We start from the raw sequence: 20015 nt of genomic DNA on the forward strand, positions 1-20015 counted from the left end.
TTTAGTCAATGTAGACATTGCACTTACCTATTAAAATTGTTTTCCTCAGCTACTCCTGAGGCTCCAGGCACTCCTGACTCTACTGAAGTGACAGGAGAGAGCATCACCCTGTCCTGGACTCCTCCAACATCTGATGGCGGAAACCCCATTCAGTATTACATCCTGGAAAAACGCGAAAAGAAGACTCTGCGGTTCTACAAGGTGATAACCAAGAAGCCTATTGTTGAATGTGCTCACAAGGTGCTCCACCTGACAGAAGATATGGAATACGAATTCCGCGTGATGGCTGTTAATGATGCTGGTGTTGGAGCTCCTAGCAACATCTCTATTCCTATCAAAGCTGCCGAGCCAAAGGATATTCCTTGTGCTCCATCTGTGATCTGTGTGTCAGACTCCACCAACAACTCCATTAGCCTGGAATGGACCAGGCCTGCAGATGACGGAGGCATGGAGATCCTGGGCTACATTATTGAGATGGTAAAGGGAGAAGAGACAGAATGGAAGAGAATGAATGAGCAGCTGGTGGCAGAAACAAATTACATGGTAACGGGTCTACAGACAGGAGCTGAGTACAAGTTCCGTGTTGCAGCTGTCAATCACGTGGGTAGAGGTGAGGAAGTGGAGACTCCAGAGCCTACTCAGGCTGTAGACAGGCTAACACCACCACTGGTGGATATTGACGCCACGTTCAAGCAGACACACATTGTCAAGGCTGGAGGTTCAGTGTGTCTGGGCATTTGCTTCAGAGGAAAGCCAATCCCGACTGCCACCTGGGTGAAGGAAGAAGGACAGCTGGGTGTCATGTCAGAGATCACAACTACAGATGGCTACAGCTCTCTAAGCATTGAAAACTGCTCAAGAAACGATTCAGGCAAATACACTGTTAACCTGGAGAACAGTAGTGGCAGCAAGGCCATTACATTCACTGTAAAGGTGATGGACACTCCTGGACCTCCTCAGGCTGTTGTCTTCAAGGAGGTGTCCAGAGGCACGGTCACACTTGCCTGGGAAACTCCTCTAAATGACGGTGGAGCCCGGATACATCATTACATTGTTGAGAGACGCGAGGCTAGCCGCCGCACTTGGCAGCAGTCTGGTGGCAACTGCACCCAGCATGTCCTAAAGATCCAGGACCTGCTGGAAGGAGTGCCATACTTCTTCAGAGTCTCAGCCGAGAACCATCATGGTATTGGTGAGGCGTTCGAGCTGACTGAGCCTGTCATTGCCACTGCAGAGCCAGCATCTCCAAAGAGAATGGACATCCTGGACACCACAGACAACTCTGTACTACTGGGCTGGCTGAAACCAGAGCATGATGGCGGTAGCCGCATCCAGTGTTATGTCCTTGAGGCTAAGCCAAAGGGTACAGACAAATGGGTAGTGGTTGGAAACACCACCAATCTCACCTATATGGTTGAAAAGCTCAACAAGGGTGATGAGTATGACTTCCGTGTGAAGGCTAAGAATGAATCCGGCTACAGCAAGCCCAGGGAAACTCTGGTTGCTGCGTTAGTTAAAGAGCCTCACATTGAACCTGCTGCTGACCTCAGCGAGATCCCCAACCAGCTAATCACAAGCAAGTCAGGCAGTACCTTCACTATTGACGTTCCTATTAGTGGTAGACCTGCTCCTAAGGTCACTTGGAAGCTGGAAGAGATGAGGTTGAAGAACACAGACAGAGTCACTATCAAAGTAACTAAGAACAGAACCAGTATCTCAGTTAAGGAGGCCATGAGAGGAGATGGTGGTAAATACTATCTGACCCTGGAGAACGTGGCAGGAACCAGGACCTTTGCTATTGATGTCAATGTCACAGGTAGACCTAGTCCTCCAACCGGACCCATCGAAGTCTCATCCATTACCTCTGAGTCCTGCGTCATTGACTGGCAACCACCAGAGGATGACGGTGGCACGGACATCACCAACTATATTGTGGAGAAGCGTGAGTCTGGCTCCACTGCCTGGCAGCTGATCAACTCCAGCGTAAAGCGCACATCTCTCAACGTCAGTCATCTGACCAAGTACATGCAGTACACATTCAGAGTCTCTGCAGAGAATAGATTTGGTGTCAGCAAGCACACTGAGTCTGAGACTATTGTTGCAGAGCATCCTTTCAGTAAGTACTACAGCCTTTTAACTTATGAATGATAAATAACAGTTTTGCATTTCTTAGACTATTAATGCCAAAAAAATGTGTTCTACTGATTCAGGCTAGAATGTAGTGGAATGCACTCAACAACAAAATATCTTTTTTTAAAACAGCACCTCCTGGCCCACCAACAAGGCCTACAGTCTTCAATGTCTCTGCTAACACAATGACCCTGAAATGGGAAGAGCCCTACCATGATGGTGGAAGCAAGGTGACTGGCTACTGGATTGAGAAGAAGGAGAGGAACAACATTCTGTGGGTGAGAGAGAACAAGATCCCCTGCTTTGAGTGCTACTACAAGGTGGAGGGTCTGGTTGAAGGCCTGGAATACCAGTTCAGGGTTTATGCCATGAACAGTGCTGGACTAAGCAAAGCCAGTGAGGCCTCCAAGGGAGCAGTTGCTCAAAACCCAGTTGGTGAGTTTTAACACAGTTTAGGATCACACTATCCAGTGGCTTTTTACTTAATACTCCATTGTCCAACCTGTCTGACAAAATGTTTGTGCTTTTGTAGATCCACCAAATAAGCCAGAAGTCACAAATGTCACAAGAACCACAGTGTCCCTCAAATGGTCATCTCCACTGAACGACGGTGGCAGTCCCATTGTGGGCTACATTATCGAGCGTAAGCCGTACACTTTGACCGGTGAGGGCCGCTGGCTCAAGTGCAACTACACCAACGTGACAGACACTTTCTTCACTGTTACTGCCTTGGGAGAGGGAGAGCCCTATGAGTTCAGAGTCATCGCCAAGAATGCCAACCAGGTCTTCAGCAGGCCCTCAGAGTCTACCGGCTCTGTGCAGTGCAAGACGGACTTTGGTAAGATCTGCCTCTGTAATCGTGATACAGTACCACCAATGCAGCACTCTTTAATACTTTTGACTTTTGAGCAAAGGAGTCCTATCATTATTTTTTTTGTAACCATGTCCTTTTTTCCACCCAACAGAGCCTCCAAAGGCACAGCTGGATAGTAAACTGCTGTCCGAAACTGTGATGGTCAGAGCTGGTTCAGATCTGGTACTGGATGCTGCAGTGGGAGGCAGGCCTGACCCCAAGGCTTCCTGGTCCAAGGGCAACAGGGAGCTGGAGTTGTGTGAAAAGTACCACCTGCAGTACACCCCCACCAGGGCCATGGCTATTATAAAGTTATGTGACAGAGATGATACAGGAAAGTACATCCTGACAGTCAGGAACGTAAGCGGAACCAAGACTGCTGAGGTCAACGTCAAAGTGCTTGGTATGTGAGAGTGCTTTGTTTTTCAAGCATTTCAGGCAATTTTATACTTGAAGTATTAATTTGTCTTGGTTACGCAAAGTAGAGTACAATGAATACATCTGTTTTTTTCCAGATACCCCCGGGGTATGTGAAGGCATCATTGAGATTAGCAAGATCACAGAAGAGTCATGCACACTGAGCTGGAAGCCTCCTCTTGAGGACGGCGGTGATGAGATCTCCCACTACATTGTAGAGAGGCGTGACACCAACAGACTGAACTGGGTCATCATGGACGCAGAGTGCAAGGAGCTGACCTGCAACATCACCAGGCTGTTCAAGAATACCGAGTACCTGTTCAGAGTCTGTGGAGTGAACAAGTACGGACCTGGAGTCCGCCTCCAGTCAGAACCCATGGTTGCCAGAAACACTTTCAGTAAGTGCAACAGTCAGCTCATTGTGAAATAACACCAGTAAACACTGCTTTAAAAGTATAATATGCCAAATATCTCTGAGTCAAATCTTCCCTCAGAGCAATAACAAATTAAATCCTCATAATTTCTGACCCTGAATTATCTTTACTTTCCTCCAGCGGTGCCAACTCCTCCTGGTGCTCCAGAGATCCTGGTGTCAGGAATGGACTTTGCCACTATCGAGTGGCTGAAGCCAGAGAGCGATGGCGGCAGCCCATTGATCCACTACCTGGTGGAGAGGCGTGAGAGAAAGAGTGCCCGCTGGGTGAAGGTGAACAGAGACGGATCTCATCTGGACACCACGATGAAGGTGTGCGGTCTGACCGAAGGCAACATCTACCAGTTCAGAGTGACAGCCATCAACAAGGCCGGAGAGAGTGAAGCCAGCGAGGTTTCTCTGTATGTTGTGTGCAGAGTGCCAACATGTAAGTCTGTTTTTTAAACTCAAAATACCTAAATGCAACTGAAGATCTCAAACATTTTTTTTCTTTTTAGATTTGTCTTTTGTAACATGATTAGGGGGCGACCATGTCCATAAACACATCAGATCTATTGATCTTCATTCCTGTATCCTCTCCTGTCAGGCACCCCTGCTCCTCCTTCTATCCCGCGTATCACTGACACCCACGCTGACAGCATCAGCCTGGCCTGGTCCCACCCTGTGGAGGACGGAGGAGCCGATGTGATGGGTTATATCCTGGAGATGCAGGAGGCTGGAGCAGAGGAATGGAAGAAGGCCCATGAAAAGACCCTGCGTGGTACAGAATACGTTGTGACAGGACTTTCTGCAGGCAAGAAGTACTGCTTCAGAGTGGCTGGCATCAACATCAATGGTACAGGAGACTTCAGTGAACCATGTGCTGAGACTGAGCCAGTGGAAAGAATTGGTAAGTCATCTGAAAAAGCATTAAGTGATTGCAACTTCTGAGCAACCAAGTTTCAGTTAATTTATTAGAGAAAGAGAGGAGATATTAGAACAGCTACAGCAACAAACATACATTGATACAGTGATTAAAAAACACAACATAAAAAAACTTAAAAATCAACATTCACAGCAGGTTAAAATTTGGTTTCACTTGTAAGTCAGTTGAGTAAATATTATTAGCTCTAGTCTTTTTTAAGTTTAAATTCCCAACATTTCAAGCCATAATCCTCCCCTTTGCTCACACAGAAACTCCCGACTTTGAGCTCCACGATGACCTGAAGAAGACCATTTGTTTGCGTGCTGGTGGCTCACTCCGCCTGTTCGTAAAAATCAGCGGTCGTCCCACTCCCGCCCTCTCTTGGAGTAAGCCTGGTGTTGACCTCCACAACAGAGGATTCATTGAAGTCACTAACACATCCACCACGCTCATCATCGATAAGGTCCATCGCTATGACGCTGGCAAATACACACTGGTAGCTGAGAACTCTGCTGGGAAACAGGAAGTCAACATTTTGGTCAAGGTCTATGGTAAGTTGATGGCAATGTCACAGGGCATTACACAGGACAAAACTAATATATTTTCTAAAGTGACACATTTTAAACTTATTTTACTATTTATTGTTTTGATATATTTCCATTATTAGATACTCCTGGACCAACTGGACCAATAAAGATCAAAGAGCTGACCAAGGAGTCTGTTACCATCTCTTGGGATGCCCCAACTGTGGATGGAGGTGCTCCTGTCAACAACTACATCATTGAGAGGCGTGAGGCCTCCATGAGAGCTTACAAGACTGTCACCTCTAAGTGCAGTAAGACATCGTACAAGATCGACGGCCTGATGGAGGGTATGCTGTACTACTTCCGGGTCCTCCCTGAGAACATTTATGGTATCGGTGAGCCCTGCGAGACTCCCGACGTCATCCTGGTCTGTGAGGTACCTTTGCCACCGCACAAGCTAGAAGTGATCGATGTCACCAAGAGCACTGTCATCCTGGGCTGGGAGAAGCCAGAGCATGATGGTGGCAGCAGGCTGACGGGCTACGTCATCGAAGCCTGCAGGTTCGGCACGGACAAGTGGATGAAGGTGGCTACACTGAAGATGACAGACTTTGAGCACACCATCGAGAAGCTGAATGAGAAGGAGCAGTACCTGTTCAGAATCAAAGCAATCAACAGTAGAGGAGCCAGCGAGCCCAAAGAGATGGTGGCAGCCGTCACGGTACAGGAACAGAGAGGTAACATAAAAAAAGTTGCTTCCTGTAGTCGAACATACATGTCTTTAAATTAGTTTAGGCAAAATCATGTACATTGTTTTAAAGTACATGGTTTTCACGAAAAAAATTAGGTTGCTTTTCTGAAATGAAACTTGGTAATCTGCCCGGCAGTAACATTTAGCTCAGTTCACAATCTATTCCTCAACTGTTGATGTAAACAACTAATTGTATCTGAATTGAATTGTATCTTTCTCTTTACCTCCCAGTAATGCCTGTGGTGGACTTCTCCAGTATTCCTCAGAAGGTTGTCAATGTCCTGGCCGGCAAGACTCTGGAGCTTGACCTGCCCATCGTCGGCAGGCCTCCTCCCGTCTGCTCCTGGTACTTCAGTGATAACAAGCTGAAAATCACAGACCGTGTCAAGATCAAGAGCACTGGCAAATTCTCCAAACTGACCATCTCTGACACCACCATCGACGACACTGGTGACTACACCCTGGAGGTGAAGAATGTCGTTGGTGTTATCAGTGAGATCATCAAGGTCGTCATCCTCTGTAAGAAACCATCCCTCATTTGTTATTTTTGTTTTATTATTTATTGTTGATTGAGTTATTTCTAAATTGACAATACTACTGTAACCATTAATTTTGTTAATCCCTTTTACCAGCTAAACCTGATGAACCAAAGGGACCCATCAGGTTTGATGAGATTGATGCCACCACCGTCACCTGCAGCTGGGATCCTCCAGTCAGAGATGGCGGAGCTCCCATCAGTGGCTACGTGGTGGAGCAGCGTGATGCTCACAGACCCGGCTGGGTGCCAGTCTGTGAATCTGTTAGCCGACCAACTTTCAAGTTTGAGAACCTGATTGAGAGAGATGAGTATGTCTTCCGTGCAGCTGCCATCAATCGCTACGGCACCGGAGACTTCTTGCAGTCTGAGATCGTCACCTGCAAAAGCTTGAATGGTAAGACTTCGGGCTTTTAATTAAGGTTACACATTTAGCCAATGTGTCAACAGAAGTATCGTAACATGTTTCCCCTCCCCCACAGATGTGCCTGGACCTCCTGGCCGTCCAACCATCTTTGATGTTTCTCGTGATGGCATGACCGTGGCCTGGAACCCACCAGATGAAGACGGTGGCCTTGAGGTTTCTGGATACATTATCGAGCGCAAAGAAGTCAGGTCTGACAGATGGGTGCGTGCCAACAAGAACCCCATCACCATGACCAGATACAGATCAACTGAGCTGATTGAGGGCCTGGAGTATGAACACAGAATCACTGCCATCAATGCCAGAGGACTGAGCAAACCAAGTTTGCCATCCAAACCAGCAGTGGCAACAGATCCCATTGGTAAGAGACAGTTTGATAAAAAAAGCTTTGTTTTATATATTTTTAGATGTCTTTAGATAAAAACTCAAAGTTACAATGGGTGGCACTGAAAGCCTTACAAGAGCAAGCACAGACTCATTATATCACCTCTTCCCCTCTCAGATCCACCTGGCTGTCCTCAGAACCCGAGAATCACAGATACCACCAAATCCTCTGTGTCGCTGGCTTGGAGTCCTCCTGACGATGAGGGAGACGCAAGGGTGGATGGTTATCTGATTGAGATGCAGAAGGTGGGCACCATGGCCTGGATCAAGTGCAACACCACACCATCTCTAATCTGCGAGTACACACTGACCAACATGCCACAAGGAGAGGAGTTCAAATTCCGTGTGATGGCCTGCAATGCTGGTGGTTCTGGAGAGCCTGCTGAAGTGCCTGGAACTGTTACTGTGACTGAGATGCTTGGTAAGGACACAGAAATTGTATTAACTACACCATCATTTGCATGTTTAAAACTAGAATAGAATAGAAAGAAGCTAGAAAATTACTTTTGTAACTATCATTGTTCTTCAGAATCTCCTGACTATGACCTGGAGCTCAAATACAAAGCCGTGTATGTGGTTCGCCAGGGAGGAGTGGTTAGACTCTCTGTACCCATCAAGGGTAAACCTCAACCAACCTGCAAGTGGTCGAAGGATACTGGTGCAATCTCCACCAAGGCTATGATTGCCTCCACCGAGGACGCCAGCGAGCTGGTGATCAAGGGAGCCGATAGGAGCGACTCTGGCGTGTATGACCTTTTGCTGGAGAATAGGGTTGGCAAGAAAAAGGCCCAAATCAAGGTGAACGTCATTGGCCGCCCAAGCGCTCCTGAGGGACCATTAGTCTTTGAGGAAATCCAGGCTAACTCTGTCAAGGTGTCCTGGAAGACGCCCACAGACAATGGTGGCTCAGAGATCCTGGGTTACATCGTAGAAAGACGTGAGGCAGCCAGAAACGCCTGGTACACCGTGGACTCAAGAGTGACTGACACTACACTGGTTGTCAAGGGCCTGAAGGAGGGAACAGAGTACCACTTCAAGGTCACGGCTGAAAACTCCTTCGGTGTCAGCTCCTCTCTGAAATCAGAGCAACCACTGGTTCCCACGACTCCTATCTGTAAGTATTCCTCTTCTTCAGTGTTTAGTGTCTTTGAATGGTCTGAGACCATTCAGTAATGACTCAAAAAATAATTTGTGTTTTTCAAACCAGGTCCTCCTGAGCCTTCAAGCACCCCACCAGAGATCATGGACGTCACAAAGAGCTCTGTGGCATTGGCCTGGTCCAGACCAAAGGACGACGGTGGTTCTGCCATCACTGGCTACTTTATTGAGTACAAACTGGTGTCCGCAGAGACATGGTCCCGCCACGAAACCAAGATCACCTCCACCATGTTTACTTTGCCTGGGCTCACCCCCGATGCAGACTATCAGTTCCGCATTGTTGCTGTCAACAGCATCGGCGAGAGCGAAGCTGGTCCTGCATCTGACCCAGTCACATGCAAGGATCCATTCGGTGAGTCTGAGATAAAATGTAATTACCGATCAATAGAACCGTAATTGTTATAGGGGTTTTTGATGGACACGGAGCAATCAGATTTGAAATCTCATCAATTGATCACATTTTTACAGACCAGAATAAGAAAAGCCATGCAGTGGTCATTTTTAGCCTCAGTAAGTCACAAAAGCAACTGTTAATTAAGGTAACTTGTTTGTTTGTTTCCAGACAAACCAAGCCAACCAGGTGAGATTGACACAGTGAACGTGTCAAACAACTTCATCACCATCCGCTGGCAAGCTCCAGAGTGTGATGGTGGAAAGGAGGTCCTGGGCTACTGGGTGGAGTACAGGAAGTCCATCGAGAGCACCTGGAAGAAGTGCAACAAGCAGAGGCTGAAGGAAAAGGAGTTAACCATGCGTGGACTGTCTGAGGCTGCAGAGTATGAGTTTAGAGTGTTTGCTGAGAATGAGACAGGAATGAGTAGACCTCGTAGGACTGCCACGTGCATCAAGACCAAACTGAGTGGTGAGTACATTAAAATAAACTATTTGAAAATGAATTGTAGGCATTTACCCAACTTGCTTGCCCAGAGTGACCTCACCAAGAGACATTACTAAACGTAATAAATGTTTCCTAAATATACCTCCTACCTGTTTTGTACATACAGTTGAAACTAAACCAAGCCTGAGGAAGGAAATGGATGAAGTCACTGCTAAGCTTGGTCAGCCTGCTGTCATGAAGTGCCAGATTATTGGTAGACCTGTCCCTGACATCAAGTGGTATCATGCTGGTAAAGAGGTTGTTGAGTCCCGCAAGTACGAGATGAGCTCTGACGGCCGCAACCACTCCCTGTCTATCATGACTGACCAGCAGGAGGATGAGGGAGAGTACACCTGCAAGGCCATTAACGACGCCGGAGAAGCTGAGACCACAGGCGTCCTAGTGTTGGAGGCTGCTGCATCCTTCCACCCCGACTACCCACTGAAAAACACATACTATGCTGGCATGGGAACCACTTTGCGTATCCACGCTGTCTACATCGGCCGTCCTGAGCCAAAGATCATGTGGCTGCATGGAGCAAAGACCCTGGAGAACACAGAGGATATTAGCATTGAGACCACTGAGCACTACACACACCTGATCATCAAGAACGTGCAACGCAGAGTCCATGGAGGCAAATACAGGATCAGACTGCACAACCACTTCGGCAGGGTTGACACCGCATTCAATGTTGAAATTTATGGTATGTTAATGTACATGTACTGCAGTGAGTGCAACAAAGCATACATGTTTAAGGGTGATATTATATTTATAATTAATATCTAATACCTCTGTTTACAGACAAACCTGACATGCCTCAGGGACCCATTGTACTGGATGCCCTCCTGAAGAACTCTGTTATCATCAGCTGGAAGCCTCCCAAGGATGACGGAGGCTGCATGATCACCAACTACATCATAGAGAAGCGTGAGGACAAGGAAGGCACTGAGTGGGAACTGGTGTCGTCATCCATCAATGGCACATCTTGCCGTGTACCCAACCTCATCGACAGTGCCGGATACTTCTTCCGTGTATACGCCCAGAATCGCTATGGCAACAGCGAACCACTGGAGCTCGCTTCACCTATCCTTATTAAGAGCCAACTGGGTAAATTAATCCAATACCAATTGATGTTTAAAGTACTTCATTAATTCATGTCTAACAGTAAAAGCATAGATTTGTAATACACCATATCAATACCCAGGTACACTGGGAAAAAGGACCGAAAGCGGTTTCTGATTTGTATATTCTTTTCCACAGAGAAACCATCACCACCTCTGTCCCCAGTTGTTTCTGGAATTACCAAGGACTCCTGCGTGGTTTCCTGGAGGCCTCCACTCAGCGATGGCGGCTCCAAGATCAAGAGCTATTGCCTTGAGAAGAAAAATAAGAAGGACAAGAAGGAATGGACCGATTGGACTCCAGTGACCACAGACGAGATCAAACAGACAGTTTTCTCCGTCAAGCGTCTGACCGAGGGTGTCGAGTACATCTTCCGTGTGAAGTGCGAGAACCTTGGAGGACAGAGCGACTACAGTGAGGAGACTGCATCCATTATTCCAGCCACTGCCGTTGATGTCCGTGCTCCTGCCTTCAAGGAAGAGCTGAGGAACATGAGTGTCAAGTACAAGAGCAATGCTACCCTTGTCTGTAAGATCACAGGACAACCCAAGCCTGTGATCAAATGGTTCAGACGAGGAAAGGAAATCCAGTCTGATGGAAAGAAGATCAAGATCCAGGAGTTCAAGGGAGGTTACCACCAGCTGGTCATCACTGAGGCTGATGAGGAAGACTCCACTGTGTACCAGATCAGGGCCACCAACCAGGGAGGCTCCATCTGTGCTACAATCTCTCTGGATGTTGAAAGTAAGTTTACAGATATCCACTTTTTTACAAATAGACCACTGTTTTCTAGCACTGACAAAATAATGTGAATTATTTGTAATTTTTAAATTCAAATAAAAAAATGACAACTCACTTAAACTATTTATCTCATTTCTAGTCCCTGCCAAGATCCACCTGCCAAAGAACCTGAAGGACAAGGAAGCCATCCCTGCCCTGCGTGGAGAAATGGTCAATATCAAGATTCCTTTCGGAGGCAAACCAGATCCTGTCATCACATGGCAGAAGGGACAAGATCTCATTGACAGCAATGGCCATTACCAGGTCATCGTCACCAGATCTTTCACTTCTTTAGTTTTCCCCAATGGAGTGGAGAAGAAGGATGCTGGTTTCTACATCGTCTGTGCCAAGAACAGATTTGGAATTGACCAGCAGACAGTTGAACTGGATGTTGCTGACGTGCCTGATCCTCCACGTGGAATCAAAGCCAGTGACGTCTCCAGAGACTCAGTTACACTGAACTGGGTGGCCCCAGCAAATGACGGCGGCAGCAGGGTCATCAGCTATATCATTGAGAAGTGTCCCACCACTGCTGAGAGATGGCAGCGTGTTGCCCAGTCCCGTGACACCCGTTACACCATTACCAATCTGTTTGGAGGTACCAGCTATCAGTTCAGAGTCATCGCTGAAAACAAGTTCGGACAGAGTGCTCCGTCTGAGACTAGCGGACCTGTTATGACCAAGGAGGACAAATCGAGAGTTCTGCTCTATGATAGGGAGGTTGACGATACTGGACGTGTACCCAGGGGTAAGGCTCAACACTCCGATGCCAAGAATCTGCACAACAAATATGCCATTGCAGAGGAATTGGGTAGAGGTCAATTTGGCATTGTCCACCGTTGTATGGACCTCAGCTCTGAGAAGACTTACATGGCTAAATTCATCAAAGTGAGGGGTGCTGATCAAGCAATAGTTAAGAAGGAAATCGCAACACTAAATCTTGCCAAACACACTAACTACCTCCTCCTCCACGAGTCTTTCGAGAGTCCTGAGGAGTTGGTGATGATCTATGACTTCATCTCTGGTGCTGACATCTTCGAGCGCCTCAACACAGCTGAGTTTGAACTTAATGAGCATGAGATTGTCAACTACATCCGGCAGATCTGCTCAGCTATTGAGTTCATGCACGAACAGAGCTATGGACACTTTGATATCAGACCTGAGAACATTGTGTACACAACTAGAACCAGCTCTAATGTAAAGATTATTGAGTTGGGCCAGTCCAGACACCTGACTCCTGGAGAACAGATCAAGATTCAGTACACCACTGCAGAGTACGCTGCCCCTGAGATCCACCAGTGTGACATGGTTAGCTCTGTCACTGACATGTGGTCGGTTGGTGTTCTTGCCTATGTTCTCCTCAGTGGACTTAATCCATTCACAGCAGAAACCAACCAACAGATGATTGACAACATCTCCAATGCAGTCTACAGCTACGATGATGAGTCCTTCAAGCAGGTCAGCGTTGAGGCATTAGACTTCACAGACCGCCTTATGACAAAGGAACGCAAGCACCGTATGACTGCTGCTGAGGCTCTGGCACATCCTTGGCTGACCAAGCCTGCAGAGGAGATCAGCACAAGAGCGATCCCAACCGGCAGGCACAAGAGATACTACCAAACAATGGTGAAGAAAGAGTGGAACACTGTCGTCTCTGTAGCCCGTGTGGCCAGTGGTGGCTCCATCAGGTCCCAGCGTGGTGTTTTTGTTGCTAAGGTAAAGATTGCTCCATTTGAAAACGGTCCTGTTGGAGGACAGATTGGCCATGCTGTGGTGAATGAGGGAGACAGTGTGAAATTCACCTGCAACATTGAAAACTATGATAGCACTACTGAAGTGACATGGTACTGTGGCGTCAGACAACTTGAAGCTGGTGATAAATATGAAATTGAATACGAGGATGGCCTGGCTGTAATCACCATCAACAAGATCACAAGAGCAGATGATGGCACTTACAGATGCAAGGTTGTGAATGAGTATGGTGAGGACAGTGCCTACGCAGAGCTGTTTATCCATGGTGTAAGATGTTACCGCGACTTCTTCACCACCCGTGTGGTCAAGAAAACAAAGCGCAGAGTTGACACTGCCAGAATGCTTCAGAAGCCACCAGAGTTCACCCTTCCTCTGTTCAACCATACAGCCTACATTGGTGAGGATGTGCGCTTTGGTGTCACCATCACTGTTCATCCTGAACCTCGTGTCATCTGGCACAAGTCTGGACAGAAGCTCATCCCTGGACAGGATGATAGGAAATACACCTTCATCAGTGACAAGGGCCTGTACCAGCTGATTATCCACAGCCTTGATAAGGAAGATGATGCTGAGTACAGTGTTGTGGCCCGCAACAGGTACGGTGATGACAGCTGCAAGGCTCGTCTTACCGTTGTTCCTCGACCTAAACCAGCAGACCTCACCCTGAGGCCCATGTTCAAACGTCTACTCGCAAACGTAGAGTGCAGAGAGGGCCAGAATGTGCGCTTTGAGATTAGAGTATCCGGCCACCCCACACTGAAGTGGGAGAAGGACGGCACGCCATTAGCCTTTGGACCATCTATTGAGGTTGTCCATGAAGGTCTGGATTACTTCATCCTTCATGTGAGAGACACTCTCCCTGAGGACTCTGGCGTGTACAGAGTTACTGCAACCAACTCTGCTGGATCTGCCAGTTGTCAGGCCACACTTAAAGTAGAACGCGTCACCCATGTACAGAAGGAATATGAGCCCAGCGAAAAGGAGAAACAAAAGTTAGCTGGACAGGAGAAATTAGACAAAAAGGTGAGGCTCTATCAGATTATGACTGGCACTGTTGTTACACCTCTACCACCTGCAGCAGTACAAGCTGTCAGGGAAGCAGCCACCATGTTTAAACCTGCTGTGACAACTAAGAAGGGTGAGAAGACTGATGCTGAGATACAGAAAGAAAAAGAGGAAAAGAAGAAGCGGGCAGATGAGAAGAGGTTGCGTATGCCCTATGACGTCCCTACTCCTCGTGTCATTAACCCAGCTGTTCTTGAGGAGGATGTGGAAATAAAACATTTCAAGCCACTCTCTGACATGAAATGGTACAAGAAGCTGCGGGATCAGTATGAGTTCCCTGAGCCTATGGAGAAAATCAAGCAGAAGAGGATGAAGCGCATTCGCCTCTCCAGGTGGGAGCAGTTCTATGAGGTGCCTATCAGGATCAAGGACCAGTATAAGCCTAAGTGGCGCATCTCATCCATGACTCAGGATGACTTGGAGACTGTGAGGCCTGCAAGGCACCGCACTCCTTCTCCTGAGATGGAAGCCTACCACAGGATCAGGAGGAGGTCCTTGGGTGACCTGTCAGATGAAGAGCTGTTGCTGCCGGTGAATGAGTACCTGTCCATGAAGAGAACTGAGGAGGAGAGGCTCCGTCTGGAGGAAGAGCTGGAGCTTGGCTACTCTGCTTCTCCACCTAGCCTCAGCCCAGTCCGCTTTGAGCTGTCTGCCCTGCGTCCCTCATCTCCTAGAAGAGTCTACAGCGAGGATGAAGAGGGAGAAGAAATCCACAGATATGACTCCTACAAAATTCCATCTAAATACGAGGCTGGCCCAAGTTTCGTTGACCTCCGCCAGCGTCACGACAAAGCCACATACAGAGCTCCAAGACAGAAGCAGAGGGTGTACGAAGACAGAGAAGATCAGGAGCTGCTGCGTCCACACAAAACTGTTCAGAGAATCTCCTCTTACAAGAGTGAACTCAAACGCATTGAGTTTGAGGAGAAGACTCGAACCACAAAGAAGGAAACAACTGTCAGTTTTGCAAAAGTCTCTGAAGCTGTTGAATCTGAGCACCTGACAGCTTTCACCTCAGAATATATTGCTAAACCAATCAAGAAAGTGTCAATGCCTGAACCCGAGAAGACATCCGCCCCAGCAAAAGCTGTCAAGACAGATGTGACCCTCCCAAAATTTGACTTTGCATCCAGGTATGAGGAGAGAAAGCAGGCTCTGAGATCAGAGAGAAAATCAGTGGAGAGGAAGGTTGAGGTGGTGACACAAGCTCCCTTCAGCCTTGACCACGCCCCACGTATTACCATCAGATTGCGATCTCATCGCGTACCCTACGGCTCCAGCACAAAGTTCACCCTAAATGTCCAGTCCAAACCAGAGCCAGAGGTCAAGTGGTTCCATAATGGAGAAGAGATTCATCAGAGTAACAAATACTACATGACCAACATCAGCGGGGTTCTGACTCTCCAGATCATCAAATGTGTGACTGAGGACTCCGGCACTTACCGTGTGGTCTGCAGGAACACCAAGGGAGAGACATCTGACTATGCTACATTGGATGTAGCAGGAGCAGAATATGCTGCCTTCTCTTCACTCCGCAAAGATGAGGAGCCTCCATCCTCCCATCTGCCAGATATGGCCAGAACAGAGGAGTATCATGTCTCCTCCTCCTCTAAAACAACAGTGAAAGAAACTGTGACAGAGTCCAGTACTACTGTTGTTGTTGAGAAGCCAAGGGAGAAGCCCGGTGTTCCTGCCAAGTTCCTGACCAAGCCACTGTCCCTGAGCGTTGAGGAGGGAGATCTTGTCAGATTTGAGTGTGAGGTGGATGGCGAGCCAGCACCTTCTATCACCTGGCTGCACGAAGGATCAGTTATTGGTTCCACTGCCCGTCACCACATCATCTCTACTCAGTTCAACTCCCACTTTGAGATCTCTGCTGTTGAGATGTCGGACGAAGGCAGCTACTCTGTGCTGGTGGAAAATGCTGGAGGCAAACAAGAGGCCCATTTCACTCTGACAATCCGCAAGTCTGAGTCCAAGGAGAAAGTAGTTGCCCCTCCCAGAATCACCTCTCCAGAAGCTAAGTCCCCTCTTGCTAAGTCCCCTGAACCAGTCAAATCTCCCCAGAGAGTGAAATCCCCTGAGCCAGTCAAGTCACCTCAGAGAGTGAAGTCTCCAGTCTCACCAAAATCCCCAACACCAAAATCCCCAACACCAAAATCCCCAACACCAAAGTCACCTACTCCCAAATCCCCAACTCCATCTGAGAAGCAACGAGTGACTTCTCCAAGTGACTTGCTTACTGTGCAAGGTAAGATAATACCTGCATGTGGAAGCAACTTACCTTTCCTAAGCCCCACCCCTTTTTGTTCTGTAACAGTTGAGCAAGCCCCAGTCAGAACCTCAGTCAACTTCCTCCTTTCCTGCACTTAGATATGTTATGTGCTAGGCTAATCTATGTTGAAAAGGCAACAGAAAACATCTTAAGTTAGCTAATATTAGCAAAATGCTACCTAACTAGCTAAGTAAAGATTGATGTATATTAGCTAGCTAGTTAACTAGCATTTTGCTAACATTAGCTCACTCTATGTATATGTATGTCTCTTTAATCTTTTAACAATCTTTAAAATGTGGTTGTCTTTTCAACAGCCTAGCATAAAGCATATCTAAGTACAGAAAAGGGGGACGTTCACAGAGGTTCTGACAGAGGTTTGCTCAACTTGGAGCACAGAACAAAAAGGAGCGGGACTTAGGAAGGGTCCGTAGTCCTTCAATAACCACCAGCTACAAACATTCAAACAGAAAAAACTCTTTTCTCTGTTTTAGGCTCCAAAACAAAAGCTCTAACCTCTGCAGAGGTCCAGTCCTCTGTGATGGAGGTCAAGTCCTCCCACAGCCAGATGTCCATAACTGAGGGCCAGTCTCCGCGGGCCAAGGGCTCAGATGCACCCCACTTCCTGGTGCAGCCCAGGTCCCAGAATGTGAATGAGGGAGAAAATGTCAAATTCACATGTGAAATTGCGGGAGAGTCGTCCCCTGAAGTGGAGTGGTTGAAAGACAACATCACTGTGAGTAGTTTTCTCCTTAATAAAGACAGAATGTGAGATCCAGTTATCTTCAAACTACTCTGGAGGTACATTAAATAAACTGTGTCTCTTGCAGATATCTGCCACATCAAACATCAGACTGAGCCACTCTAGGAATGTGTTCACTCTGGAGATATGTGAAGCCACCGTTGCAGACAGCGGGAAATACATAATAAAAGCCAAAAACAAGTTTGGACAGTGCTCTGCAACATCCTCACTCAACGTCCTCAGTAAGTTCCACTAACAGTTTTTTAACTAAACACAATTAAACACACCTCATTGTGTTTAATTGGATCCTAAAGCTTGTGATGAAAAATGAAAACTCTGATTGCACCAAAACAAACTAATTTAACATTCAAACCCTTAAATGGAAATCAAGGCTTCCACTCAGTGTATGCATACAATGTCTGTCCCTGTGCACATTGTCATATGAGCCATCTGCTTGTCATTTGCATTCTCGCAGCTCTTGTTGAAGAACCAACAAAAATGATTATTGTGGAGCAAAGAGCTTCTACTGACGCTGCTGCCAGCATGCTAAAGACTTTATCTGCCTCATCAGTTCTTATGGAGGCTGGCAGTTTCAGCAGCAGCTCCCGCTCTGCTGCTGCCGCAGCCCAGTATTCGTTTGAGAGCACGTCTGCAACTAGCATGTCTGCCATGATGGCTGAGTCAATGGTTTCCATGAGCTCCAGCAGCCAAATGATGGAAATGTCTGCTCAGTCGCATGTCAAGTCCTCCTCCTCCTCGTCCTCCTCCTCGCTGAGGGCCCTTACCACCGGGGTTAAAAGAGGTGAGATGCATTTTACAAGTTGCCTGTCTGGAAGTGCACCTTGAAGGATCTGAGCATCTGTTTGAATAAATGTGATGTGAGATTAAAGACGACACTCTGTTGCTCAAAACGAGGGAAAAAAACAGTCAAGTAGATTATTTAATTCATTTTGCTTGATGAGACGTGAAGGGCACTCTAATCTGACTAAGATAAATACATTTCGATGGAGATGAGTGTATTTGTTCATGCAGAGTTACACTTTTCTTCAGTTGCTAGTCATCCTGCTGAGACCCGGAGAGTAAAAAACTACAGAAGATAGCCGTGTAGCACCATCAAATCTTGTGTCTGCAGTCAGACGTTGATTGTTTAAATACTCTCAGCAGGATTAACTCGTTGGTCATTATACCTAATTTCCACTGTTCGGTACGACTCGACTCTTGAGCTGAGCCGATACTAAAAGCTGGAGTGAACCATGTTCGAAATGTGGTTGTCTTTCCAACATAGATTAGCCTAGCACATAGCATATCTACGTACAGGAAAGGAAGAAGTGGACTGAGGTTCTGACCCAGGGGAGGTTGAGTTTAGAGAAGTTTTTTCTGCGCTCTGATGTAGGATTTTTTAAACACCATCACTTCGATATCCTCCGTTGCTCCTCCCCTGATCGGTTTAAAAAAAACTGTGAAAAAAAGAAAAAAGTGTCAAAACTACCGTATTTGATGTCCGTCTGAACATTGTGACTTATTTCTGAGACAATATCATTACTGACCTCGTTCTTCTCTTCACTAACAGGCACTCCACCAAAGATCGAAGCTCTTCCGGAGAACGTCAGTGCCGAGCCTGGCAAGTCCTTGACTGTGGCAGGGCTGTTCTCTGGAGACCCCATGCCCTCCGTTCAGTGGGTCCGCTCAGGTAGGACCCTCCCCAATGGGGACGAGCGGTTCCACGTGGAGAACAGCGCCGACCTCTCCACCCTCATGATCTCTGCGGTGAAGGAGAGCGACGCCGGAGCGTACACCCTCCGACTGTCCAACGAGCTTGGCTCAGATGTGGCAACCGTCAACATTCACATTCGGTCCATGTAAAAAAAAAAAAAAAAAGTTAATTTATACCCCCTGTTCCCTCATCCAGAACCTTTTTATTTAGTGAATTAGCAACAATAATACTTGATAAAGATCTGGATTTCTGTTCTTGTAAATATGAACTATTTTTGTACCAAACTTGACATTAATTTATGCCAAACTAGACTAAAGTCTAAAGTTGTTATAAAATGTGCCATATTGGACAATATGACTTAGGATTTTTGAACCACTTTTCTGTGACATGTACATAATGTATATAGCCGAATTTAACGGTTATGGGAAATGTATGCATTGTTATTTATGACAATAATATTAACAGAAACAAAAGAACAAATGTTTTCACAGGAGAAAGTTTCACTGGAACGAATACCCTGTTAAACTGAGAAACTAAACTCTGTGCCTCAACGATAAGTTGAAGTCTTTAAGATTGCCTCAGCGGGTAGAGAGGCTCCCCGCTGACGTTATGAACCACAAACAGAAAGACAAAGTTATTGTTTTGGACACGCGTCTGTGCGTGAGATATTACAGTTTCCTATGAGTTGTACCGTGAGCGTAAGACCCTGAGCGCTGTTTGCATCACCCTCATGTAAGCAGCGTGAACGGCCTTGTGCTCAGACTGACTGCGTCACACCACCGTGATTTGATGACCGACTGTGAGTGCGAGCGGCCTGCACTCTCAGCGTTTAGATCATTTTAATAAAGAGCGCTGCTTCTGGCACAGGACGGCCGGACCGGCTTCTTAAAAACATAACATCTCCTGGCCTTAAACAAACAGGAAGTCCACGCCGGCTCTGCTGTGCAGGAGCAGCGCCATCTCTCGGAGGATAGCTAGCGTTTGTGTGTTTGAGTGTTTGTAGCTTTTAGTCGTTTCACCTTGTCAGTTAGTCGGGGTCTCTGCACAGCGACTCCATCTCCTGTGAGAGAGAGGTTGAACCCTGAACTTTGATTTATTGATCGTTGATTAGAACTTTATTTCATCCTCCTTGAGTTTGATGCATTACTGATTTAATAAAGCATGATTTCAGCACTATA

At 46.9% G+C, this 20015-nt stretch overlaps 1 protein-coding gene across 30 annotated transcripts in view; it reads left to right on the forward strand.

The window, feature by feature from the left end:
- Positions 1 to 20015, forward strand: part of LOC118338832 (titin-like) — a 176484-nt gene extending 156469 nt beyond the window's left edge. For 25 of the 30 annotated variants that reach the window (XM_035676218.1, XM_035676215.1, XM_035676217.1 and 22 more), the window contains 24 exons: positions 50 to 2116; positions 2263 to 2565; positions 2663 to 2968; positions 3096 to 3386; positions 3499 to 3798; positions 3955 to 4260; positions 4420 to 4722; positions 5007 to 5288; positions 5405 to 5998; positions 6244 to 6531; positions 6645 to 6944; positions 7030 to 7332; positions 7474 to 7776; positions 7885 to 8469; positions 8563 to 8865; positions 9076 to 9375; positions 9518 to 10093; positions 10192 to 10497; positions 10651 to 11256; positions 11393 to 16360; positions 16852 to 17117; positions 17212 to 17365; positions 17599 to 17925; positions 18694 to 18986. In XM_035676218.1, the coding sequence (XP_035532111.1) occupies positions 50 to 2116; positions 2263 to 2565; positions 2663 to 2968; positions 3096 to 3386; positions 3499 to 3798; positions 3955 to 4260; positions 4420 to 4722; positions 5007 to 5288; positions 5405 to 5998; positions 6244 to 6531; positions 6645 to 6944; positions 7030 to 7332; positions 7474 to 7776; positions 7885 to 8469; positions 8563 to 8865; positions 9076 to 9375; positions 9518 to 10093; positions 10192 to 10497; positions 10651 to 11256; positions 11393 to 16360; positions 16852 to 17117; positions 17212 to 17365; positions 17599 to 17925; positions 18694 to 18986 (14630 nt within the window). Of the gene's footprint in view, positions 1 to 49; positions 2117 to 2262; positions 2566 to 2662; positions 2969 to 3095; positions 3387 to 3498; positions 3799 to 3954; positions 4261 to 4419; positions 4723 to 5006; positions 5289 to 5404; positions 5999 to 6243; positions 6532 to 6644; positions 6945 to 7029; positions 7333 to 7473; positions 7777 to 7884; positions 8470 to 8562; positions 8866 to 9075; positions 9376 to 9517; positions 10094 to 10191; positions 10498 to 10650; positions 11257 to 11392; positions 16361 to 16851; positions 17118 to 17211; positions 17366 to 17598; positions 17926 to 18693 lie in introns of all 30 variants that reach the window. The other 5 variants (XM_035676206.1, XM_035676210.1, XM_035676207.1 and 2 more) reach the window with 5 other exon arrangements.

This window comes from Morone saxatilis, unplaced genomic scaffold, assembly GCF_004916995.1.
Source record: "Morone saxatilis isolate NCDOM2014 unplaced genomic scaffold, NCSU_SB_2.0 Contig5, whole genome shotgun sequence".
NCBI lineage: Eukaryota > Metazoa > Chordata > Actinopteri > Moronidae > Morone > Morone saxatilis.